Source organism: Cariama cristata, unplaced genomic scaffold, assembly GCF_000690535.1.
Source record: "Cariama cristata isolate BGI_N322 unplaced genomic scaffold, ASM69053v1 scaffold14426, whole genome shotgun sequence".
Taxonomy (NCBI): domain Eukaryota; kingdom Metazoa; phylum Chordata; class Aves; order Cariamiformes; family Cariamidae; genus Cariama; species Cariama cristata.
Window position 1 is genome coordinate 94,862 of NW_009620532.1, and position 11,319 is coordinate 106,180.

At 39.9% G+C, this 11,319-nt stretch overlaps 1 protein-coding gene across 1 annotated transcript in view; it reads left to right on the top strand.

The window, feature by feature from the left end:
* The window catches only part of LOC104162823 (dipeptidyl aminopeptidase-like protein 6), a gene marked incomplete at both ends in the record, with an annotated part of 90,430 nt that extends 79,134 nt beyond the window's left edge, over positions 1 to 11,296 (top strand). The window contains 5 exons of the mRNA XM_009701644.1: positions 2,904 to 3,011; positions 3,595 to 3,686; positions 5,290 to 5,337; positions 7,476 to 7,596; positions 11,264 to 11,296. Of these exons, the coding sequence (XP_009699946.1) occupies positions 2,904 to 3,011; positions 3,595 to 3,686; positions 5,290 to 5,337; positions 7,476 to 7,596; positions 11,264 to 11,296 (402 nt within the window). The remainder of the gene's footprint in view (positions 1 to 2,903; positions 3,012 to 3,594; positions 3,687 to 5,289; positions 5,338 to 7,475; positions 7,597 to 11,263) is intronic.
* Between the last annotated feature and the right edge of the window lie 23 nt (positions 11,297 to 11,319).

The window sequence follows — 11,319 nt, forward strand, 5'->3', positions numbered from 1 at the left end:
CTCTTCCACCAAAGCTGAAGTCTTTGGTGGTATCATTTTGATACACAGCGATAAACAGGTTGCTGGAAGCGGATTTGCTGCCTCTTTCTCTTACTGATAGTGATGTAGGTTGATTAGTCCCACAGATTCCTTCTCCAGCCACAGGGTCATGCTTTGTTTTGTGATTATTCCTTCAACTCTGAGGATGACTGGGTAGTCCTCAGCTCCAACCACCTATTTTCTTCTTCCTCCACCCAGGGGACAATTGCCCGTCACAGGTGAGCAGCTCTGGGTAGATCTGCTTTCTGAACCAGGCCACTGTCTGTTCACACAGGTCCTGGAAAGGCAAATGGGGTCAGGGATGCACACTTACTTAGTCAGATTTAAGCTTTAATTTAAGCTGCTGTGGAATCATACAAGAGTTACCTTATTTTTTTATTTCCCCTTACACCTGAGTCTGAGAGCACTGAGTTATTGCTACGTGTAGCTGACGTGAGGACAGCTTTGTCCTTTGTCTGCACAAAGCAGAGGATTTCTGGAAACTGGGCTTGAGTGTTTGGGTAGAATTCATTTGTCTAAATACAGAGATCTAGCTGAGCAAAAAGTCAAGAAGAGCTGTAAGGACTTAAGAAGTGCCCTACCAAGTCTCACCACTGCTTCCTCTGCTCCATCATTCTGTCTTTAGCTGACACAGCAGCTGACGGTACTTAAGGACAGTGTGTGAACTGGCTGCTTTCTGCAGCCCAGTCATCTCATATTTCACTACCATCTACAATAAAAAGATTACAGACATTTGAGACTATATCCATATCTATTCCCTTTAGGATCTGTTAAGGAATCATGAGTTTGTTCAATCCCTTTTTGCACGTTCTGATACAGCTGCTTCCATAAGCCTCCTATGGCAAAACTTCCAAAAATTCCCTACCTGCTGCATAGGAAAAGTATTTTCTTTTACCAGCATTAAGCTGATCTCTTATTATTTTCAAGGAGGGCTCTTCCATTCTACTGTTGTGGGATTCAGTCAATAGTAGTCAACCAAAGGCTCGAACTGTTTGTATCACAAGCAGAATATTTTAATTACGTGCCCAGTCTAGCTCCCTACAGTATAAAGTCCGGTTCCAAAAACCTTTCAGTCTGATGTCCTCCCCATTCGCCATCCAGGATAAGTCACCACCTCTGTCAAGATCCTAAACAAAGTCCTGGTTGTATTAATGCGTTGTCTTTCCAGCAACAGGAACATGCAAACAAGGCTGTCTCATAACATCAGCCGAGTGCTAAAGCCTCGCATCTGTCATCCGTGCCGTGCACCTCCTTCCCCTGTAACTCTGAATGAACCTCACACTGATCTGCACAATGCCTACTTTTGCTGGCAGAGATGTATTGCTGGAATATATAATGCAGCAGGCACAGATATAGAAATGTAGGGTGAACTCATTGCTCTTTGCCTCAGTAAAGGAAAACCTGTCGAGCAGAACATTTGCCCAAGTTATCACAGTTGTTTTTCAATGAGGTTTCTCCTGTCATAAAAGACATTTGAAAATAATATGGAGTTTTGTGTTTCAGGTTCCAGAACAATGTCAGAAACAAATGAGCCCATTATTTCATAGAGGGGCAACAAGCCGTAAATGGACATATTTTAAAATACACTTAAAACCTAAGCAGGGGAAAATAAAAGGAAAAACAAACAGTTTGAACACCTAATACAGTGTTGATAAATCTGATAAATAGCAGGAAATAATTAATCAGTGAACAACTGGGAGCAAAGGAACATACAGTAAGAATAATGTGTTAGCTTATGAGAAATAAAAATGTTTATTTCTTTGCTGTAGGTGTTTGCATTAGCCATAAGTCTCCCTGTACAATGAAATTCTTGGTGGTTCAGTGTGGCATCTTGACACGTGCCAAGCAGGAAGCCAGGGTGTTTAATTAACACTGAACCAAAGGAGGACCCAGAAGAGGCTGAGAAACAGTTTCCCTGTTGACTGCCCTTGAAGAAGAAGGATCCGCAAGGCTGGGCCAGGGAAGGAGGGATCAGCCAGTCCTCAGAAAAGCCTGATATCACAGGAGAGGTTCAGCAGAGGTTCAGTTCTTGTTTGAGTCCCAGCTATTCAAGATTCAGAGTAGAGGAGCTTCTTCTAGCCAGTTCCCTTGGTACAGTGCTACTGTGTCACACCATATGGACCATCCTTCTGCTTTCCCTTGTAATCTGCTGTTCAACCATCTCCTGCAGTGGAGACTTCCCATGTGCCTCAGGGTTCCTGTACAAAAAGAAGACAAAGACCCTTCCAGGAAATTCTTGCTTGCCATATGTGGTGTTTGATTTCCTTCTGCTGAGTCTCTTCTATCTCTGGTTGAAAGTTCTAGTCACCCAATAAAAGTCAATCATCACATTCACCTGGGAACTTTGTGTCAAAGAGTTTTGCAAGATATCCCTTCCTTCGTAAATAATTCAGTGAAATAAACATTTGTAAGAGAGTAGAAAAAGAGGGCAGTTAGATGCTGTTAGTTGTGTTTCCTCAAGGACAGGAGCAGATCAGTTCTTCCAGCAGAGTAAACAGGGTTTGTCATACCCGTGCCAGCGAGGTTCAAACCATTTCTAAAGGCTTTATTCCAACTGCCCTGAGCACTCAGTTGTATATGTGTACATTTTGCTTTGCAAATGGGAATTGACTTTATAGCCAGGGAACTCTCCCTGCTGCCTGTCCCCCTGCCTTCCCACAGCTGAAAGGGTCTGCTTTCCCAGGAGCAAGCAATAATCTTCGAAACTTTCTCCAGTTTTCAGTGAGCTTTTTATTTGCCTCGGGTTGCTGTTAAAGAGCACTCTCTATTTCACTGTGAATTAATTTCACAGGTTTTTGCAGTGCAGAGCAATTTTATATACAACAAGTTAATGGTAATACAACCCTTAAATTTGCCACTTACAGAATGAAGAGCCAATTTTTTCCAAGGACGGTCGGAAGTTTTTCTTTGTCCGAGCCATTCCCCAGGGAGGACGTGGGAAGTTCTACCACATCGCCATGTCATCATCACAGGTGACTCATTCGCTGCTGTTGCTTTGGGTCTCCCCTGAAGCAGAAAGCAATAAAAAAATAGTATCTGTGCTTGGACCAGCAAGAGTGGAAGGTGCAAATGTAGAATGTGGGTCTAGTGCATAAAAGAAAACCTTCAGTGATGCTTTATTGTGCATAAGATAAAGTGAATTTCCAAATGAGATACTTAGAAAAAGGTCAACCAACTGTCTCTTTCTAAACAATATCATTGCTTTGTTTTGGGTTTTCAATGCCTTCTTATTTGTACATAAATAAGTAAATCCCTGCACTGCCATAAAGGATTAATCAGAAGCTCGCGGGCACACTGGATTAGAGGAAGGGGTTTGAAGCTGTTCTGTGCTGAATTCATCCCATTATCTTCAGTGGAGTTGTGGTTAAGATGATTCTGACTCTCTCTTATTTCTATATTCACAGAAATAGCAGGGGGAGGGGTGGAAATTGCAGATGCATGGTTTATTTTTAATAGGCAATGGAGTCAAAACAGCTCCATTTTTCAGAAGAGAAGCTTTGCTCAGATATCTTCTTTTAAGAATAAAGAAATCTAAATCTCTTTTTTTTCTGGCAGCCCAATAGTAGCAGCGACAACTTACAGTCTATTACATCTGGCGATTGGGATGTGACAAAGATATTGGCATATGATGAAAAGAGGCATAAAATGTAAGTAAAATTTGGTCTGACAAATCAGTCTTCCTTTGTTTAGCCCTGGACTGTAGGCTTACTTACAATGGTGGTGTGTATGCATCTGAAATGTATGAGCCTAAGAAGATGGAGGTAAGAGAGCAGGAGAAGCTGTCTCCCTTTTGGCTTAACCTCTCACACCGTTACGTATATCTTGCCTTATTTTTTTTTCCTGTAGAGTTCAAACCTCACTTTCTATGACTATTAAATACTTTTGTGCAGAGGAGTGATTTCTCCTTCTCCAACTTCTGATATTAACCTCTGGAGCAAAGAAGTCTATTTTGATTGACCACCTAGATAGTCAGTTTTAGAAAGAATCCTTTATTGACCTGCAAAAATACCAATGCATTAGAAAAAAAAGTATTTAGTTAGAATACCAAAAAAGCACTCCTTCTTCACACTTGTCTTTTATGTTTCTAAAATGACTTCTGTAAATGTCTACTTTTAAAAATATGTTTCAAGAAATTACATAAGAAAATATTTGGAAGGCTTTCTGGAATCAAATACCATATAGATTCCTTTCCAGGCAAAGATTCAGGTGGACACAAGGCTGTCACCTCTCAGTTTCTTAAAGTCACTGAACAACTGAGTGAAAAGTGTCTGGAATAAGATAAACTTTGAATGATCATTAAGACCACGATGCTCCTTCAAGGTTTTGAATGTCCTTAATTACCAATAGCTTCAGTACAATATAAAGGTCTTTAGCACTGGGCAGAGCTAAGTAGCAAACTATCACCAAAGTCTTATTTGCATTTTAACTGACCAATCAAGTAGAAAATACCACATACAATTTGTGCAATCAAGATGTACATCTAGGCAAGTGCAGCTTATTGGAAGCAAATCAGCAGGACTGAATATCCTGCCTGACATGTTATTCACCCCAGGGACGCTACATTTGCTCCTGAGATCTGTTATTATTCGCATGAAATAACATCTGGGGGATCAATCTGGACCCTGCATGTTGGATTCAGGTTGGCCATCTCCAGCAGCACCTCTCTGTTACCTTCAGAAGGTGTCACCACACAACAGGACTTTTGCTGTTTACCCAGAAAAGGAGTTCACCAGAGTCTCGGGACAAAGCAAGGCCAATGAAGTATTCTTCAACTTCATACTCTGTCTCCCCAGAAAGTCCAACTCCCTTTTTCAAAGAAGACATTTCAGTGGGTTTCATGTCAGAACCTGGTTAGCTCTCTATCTGGGCAAAGAATAAAAAGTAGTCAGAGAAGTGAAAACTGGTTCCAGAGAAGAAAGAAGGGTGTTTAAAGGAAATTCTGAGCCATAAATCTTAAGGTAAAAATGTGAAGGTCTTTCACTTAATCACTTGATCCTTTTTGATCTGCTGACATGACCAGTGTAGGACCCAAATATTTCCATGCTTGTTTCAACTGCAGTGCAGGCTATGAGGTACTTGCTTGAGCCTCTGCAGGATGTGTCCCTCTCTATATTTTTCTAATTCAGTTTGAACTTTCCTTGCCTTTACAAGCTCAGGAAAATGGCGATGTGAATGAAGATGATTGTTGTGTGAGATATTTGTAAACACCCTTCGAATGATACAATTGCCTTTGATTATTTTTTTCCCCAGTTATTTCCACAGCACAGAAGATTTGCCAAGGAGGCGACATTTATACAGGTATGTGTTTTACTAACTTCACATATAGAATTTCCCTTTTTTTCAGTCTTACATGAGTCATTACATAAGTGATTGAAATAGAAACAGTTTCTTATGTGTTTGTCTTTAGTGACATTGCAAGATCTTGCAATGTGTCACTGAAATAGGACAACATAACAATAGTGAACAAAATGCCTGACTTTTGGAAATGTTTTACATTTAGCGATTTTCTCATTTTACTGCAAATTTTAAATTGGTCTCAAGTTTGATAAACTGTCACAAAACTTTCCAACAGAACTGTTTAACACTTGAAAGAATTCAGAATTACATAAACTAATGGTATAAGCTGTTTTTGTACTCCCAGATAGCAGTTTTCATGGAAATTTGATAGCACCTCACCTCTTCACAAAATTGAAAAGAAATAACAATATGTTATGTTTGCAAATGTTTTTCTGCAATTCCAGATGACTTTAGTATCCTCCCTAACTGTGTGATGAGTAAAAGGATGGTTTACAGTAAGCTACTGGTAAGGTAGCTATTTAAAAATATTGTGGGAACAGATTACAAAGGAGAGGAAACCCGAACTTTTAAATAATCATTGTGGAATCACTATTCCATTTTTCCTATTTTCCTTCTCAATCACCCTGCTGTCATCTCAGCATCTCTAACAAAGGGCAGAGTTGGTGATAGCATCAGTTGATAAGGGACAGTCAGTACCTTTTCCTTCTCTAACAGGACGTCATACCTTTTTTGCTCAGTGGGAAGGAAACTAGAGCAAACTGAATTAGCTGTAATTGAATCATTTTTTCCTTTCGAGACCTCTATGCCTGTTCACTGCACTCCACAGTTTTTTAAGAGTCGCTCAGCTCAGTGTTTATTTTCTTGAAGAAAAAAAAATCAAAATTATATTGACCATTCCTTTCTAATGAAATGGGAAGAAAATCTCATTTTAAAAGCCTAGTCCAGGCACAGCTGCTCAAGAGCTTGCTGGCATGAGTCAAAGTGCTTCCCACCTCTCGCTCGTCTTGGCATGCTGCTCGCCCTGGTGCCTCATTAACCTCACCTTCCCACATAGGCAACAGAGACAGAGATGCCCAAAATGTCAATGTCCTTGACCTTCCTTTGATTACACAGTGATCTTGGCCTCACTTCAGGTATATGATTTCCTGTACTGGGTAGTTTGACTGTCTCTAATCCCAGCCCAAGGGTGTCAGCTCAGAAGCAACCTTGGCATATGTTCATTGACAGAGCTCCACTGGAGCTCTGACAGCTTATAGCAGATGAAGATCTGTTTGGGTTTTTTTTCCTTTTTGTGTCTGATTTAGTAGTTTTAAACATAATTTAAGTCAGAGACATGATCTGAGCCTAAACAAGAGCCCAAGAGCTACTTAGTTCAATCTCTGTGGCCCTAAACAGGTTGCTCAGCCTCATCTCTTTCATTACCTTGAAAAGGTAGCAAAAAACACTCATCTACTTTAGAGTAATACTGGAAAGATCTATTAGTTAATATTCTCAAAGCATTTTGAAATTTCAAAATGCTATATCAATGCAAAATGTTATTTATTAGTATTTGCTAATAATCTGTAATTCATTCTTCAACATATGAAGACTGTGCGTATGGACAGGCCACGTTACCTTCTTCAAAAAACAGATCCCTAAATATTATCTTGCCTTTCTATCTACATGTTATAAGTGCAACTATTTAAACCCCCCAAAAGAACTTTGGACTCTGAGACAGCTGCTAGCAAATCAGATCAGCGAGGCAAACTTAAAGAAAGCAATTCTAGCTCTTTATTGTCTGTTATAATATAAGTAGGTGTAGAAATACTGCTGTACTGTTTCATGCCTTCATTCACCAAATTATGACTTCCTCTTTTAGAATTGCAACCATCATTTTCTTTTAAAAACTATACCTGCATTCATAACCACCTGACCTTGCAAAAAAACATACATCAGTATCCTTTCATATATTCTCCATTCAGGCAAAAAAAGCATCATTACTGCTATTTAAACTCAACCAAATGGAAGTGCTTTGTCTCTTACTAATGTTGGACACATTATATTTATGTTCTTGTTCTACAGTACAGTAGGTTCAAGTAATGTTGCTTCCAGATAACATTTGCTCAGTGACCTTCATGGACTTGTATTAACTTTTTCAGCGCAAGCACAAATGGAAACTTCAACAGGCGGTGTCTGTCTTGTGATCTGATTGAAAACTGTACTTATTTCAGTGCATCCTTCAGTCACAATCTGGAGTACTTCTTACTGACATGTGAAGGTATGTTGGGTTTTGTTATTGCAGTTGTTGTGCCTAAGGATAGGATTTAGAGCCAGCATTGATATATTTAGATATCCTGTGTACTTGTGGGCAGCTTTGAAAGACTGGCCATAAATATCTGGGTCACTTTGCTTTTAAAGATTTACTCTCAATTTTTTTTCTTTTGTGTATTTTTATTTTGAACTAGAAAGCAGATGTGTACAACCCTTTTCTGTGTGTATGTGACTATTGAAGTTAGAGGTACATTCCTCTAGCCGGTCCAAGCATCCTTAGGTTAAAGTAACAGCATTTTTCTGTGTGTATCTGACTATTGAACATAGAGGTACATTCCTCTAGCCACTCCAAGCATCCTTAGGTTAAAGTAACAGCAAAATCTACAGGACAGAAAACAGCAGAAAGTTTCTGAGAGATAAACCAGCCAAGTGGGATTAACTGTGGGTGACTGGGACAGTTCCAAATGCATCAACTCGTACCACTACTGTGAACGGGGGGATTCAAAGTAAGTAAGTTACAATGAAAAGCCAGTTTGCCAAGAAAAACCACTTCACAGAAAGCTACCTAATGGTCAGTGTGAGTACAGAGTATCCAGTGTTTCACTGCTTGTTTGGCAGAAGTTTACCTTAACTTGGAGTAATCTGCAGGTCCTACAGAGGTTTCCTGTGTTGAAAATGCCTTACAATATCCAAAAGGCTAAGGGTAGAGGACATTTCAGGTGAAGAGTCATAGAAGTCAATTTTCTCCAGCTCTGTTAAGCATCAATGCAGAACTCCATAGCATTTAATCCTATGTAATTTAATTCTGCTTAATTATCCTACATTTCGCATGCAATGCATGCATGCCAGTCGTCCGCTGCTATGACTGAAGTTGCTCAAACGTATTGCAAAGCAGCAAGTCAACAAGAAATACCTTCTTTTCAACAGCTCAGGAGAAAACAAACGTGTGTAACGTAAAGAAAAATGTATGCTGTCATATAGCAGCTAAGTACTCTCTTTGCTGAACATCAGCAGTCTGTTTGGCAGTGCATGGACTACCCCTTCTCTGACTGGCAAGTATTCACTGGTGCCAGTCACTGTTTGTGGTGAACACCAAGGATAAAGAAGTATTTGAAATGGCAAAATAGGAAATAACCAGGATAATCAAGATAAAGCGGAGAAGTAGGATGGTTAACATAACACCAAGGAAAACATCTGGACATGGACATTAGTAAAAACATGTTCTGTCCCAAGAAGTACTTTAGGGGCATTTATAGGTATTCTAAAAAATACCTGGCAATAGAGTACAGAGGAGTAGCATTAACAGTACAATGGACTAATTAACTTAACGGACTACTTGTAAATCTCTGAATCTATAGTTATGGGAGACATATGCAGAGAAGTGTCATTTTGCAATAAACATTCAGTTCTGTAGTAAATCTTGTTATGTTTATGAAGTTTGTCTCTTTAGAAGAAAAAGCCTGTATATTTTTCTTTTTGTTTTCATTTCAAGAAAAGCTGTCTAAGTAACTACTGGAGACAATGTCCATTTCCTTTGCACCAAGATAATTGCTTTACCATATTTAGAAACATTTATGAATAACAAGATTAAGGTTTCTAAAGGGTCTTATCAATAGTTATGAGGTGATATGTTTGGATTACATTGTATCTCATTCAAAAAAACCTACAGTGATACCTGAAGAGATTAATGAGTCTTATTAGTGTGTACATTAATCCAAGTACACAAGATAATGATTTTGCATAACAAACTGCAGACCAGATTCTCAGCTGCTGTAAACAATACCTCCATTATAAGTTCATTAGAGTTAGATCTGTTTACATCTGCCGAATATATCTTTGAATTTTCATTATACAGGACTAAATTCTCAAAATGTAATCTCAGTGTAGCACAAATACAGCACATCTTGGACTGTGGAGCTAATGTCAATGTCTCCATTCAGATACTTTTGCAAAATATGTATACATGAGAAAATACAGGGATCTTGGTAGGATTTCCATTTTTAATTATTTTATAAAAATATCGGTCCATTACATTTGGTGGAGTTATTCCTTATTTACATAACTGAAAGTGAGAAGTCTTTCAATTTCTTTGCTTTCAAGCAGTTTACAGGAACAACATTTCTTTTTAGCACTTTTCACATAGGATCCATCTATCTTCAGAGATCTGCTATGGGTATATTACAGCAGAGACAACTCCCTTTGCTTCCTATTACAGCTGATGTGGGTCAGGTCAGTAGAAACATCTGTTCTGGCTGAAATGCAGACTTCTGGATGAACGTAATCATCCTGTCAGACTTTGGTCATACAAGTAGGGTAGAACTGTTGTGGTTTCATGAGGAACCACTTGGATCCATTAATAGACTTCCTTTTCCACAGATCCTCAAGCTACTTAGCTAAAGCTTGGCCTTGCCTCACTTTCTCAGGGTATTATTTTATTGCTCATAAGCAGTCATTCTCTAGTATCTTTTTGATTAGCAAGAAATCCTATTTATTCATGTACATATATAACACATATAACAGAGGTGGAAAAGCTACTTGAATGAGGATATATCAAGGAGCCCTGCTTATCCTGTACTTGATCAAGCAGGCAGAGCAGCAGCAGCCCACCAGAGTGGACAAGTGTTTGTCCTACAATGTCTGCTACCCAAGGACTTCTGCCAGGAGTTCCCACCTCTCCCCAAAAAAATCACAATTAGAGTCAATGTTAATGACCGGACAGCAGCAGACAGTACCTGTTGCTGTTTGGGCCTTTCTTCTCCATCTACATTGTATGAAAGCACCCAGAACTCAGTTCTTGCGTTATACTCTGTGACTGCCTACAAAAGTGTGTGTTTGTAGCAGTAATTGGTGGTTGACTTTATGTCAGACCCATACGTATCTTCAAAGTTAGCTAAACATAAATGATTATGTTTAATAATGTGATAAATGTAATCAAGCCTTTGACAATTTTAAAAATTGTATTTTCTCAGCAGTCTAAAGGGCAAATGCACGGGCAAATTATGTAGGGCTTGAAAACCATTTCTGTACTGAAATTAGAGACTAACCTCCACCATACCTCAGTTTCACTCTATCCCTTTTATTACACAGTCACAGAATCACAGAATCATCAGGGTTGGAAGGGACCTCTGGAGATCATCTAGTCCAACCCCCCTGCCAAAGCAGGGTCACCCACAGCAAGTTGCACTGTAACACATCCAGGCAGGTTTTGAGTATCTCCAGAGAAGGAGACTCCACAGCCTCTCTGAGCAGCCTGTTCCAGTGCTCTGCCACCTTCAAAGTACACAAGTTCTTCCTCATGTTCAGATGGAACTTCCCGAGTTTCAGTTCATGCCCATTGCCCCTTAACCTGTCGCCCAGCACCACTGAAAAGAGTCTGGCCCCATCCTTTTGACACCCACCCTTAAGGTATTTGTAAGTATTGATTGGATCTCCCCTCAGTCTTCCCTTCTCCAGGCTGAACAAACCCAGTTCCCTCAGCCTTTCCTTGCAAGGGAGATGCTCCAGTCCCCTCATCATCTTCGTTGCCCTCCGCTGGACTCTTTCCAGTAGTTCCTCATCTTTTTTGAACTGGGGAGCCCAGAACTGGGCACAGTTCTGCAGATGTGGCCTCACCAGGGCAGAGTCGAGGGGGAGGAGAACATCCCTTGACATGTTGGCCACACTCTTCCTCATGCACCCCAAGATACCATTGGCCTTGTTGGCTACGAGGGCACATTGCTGGCTTGTGGTCAA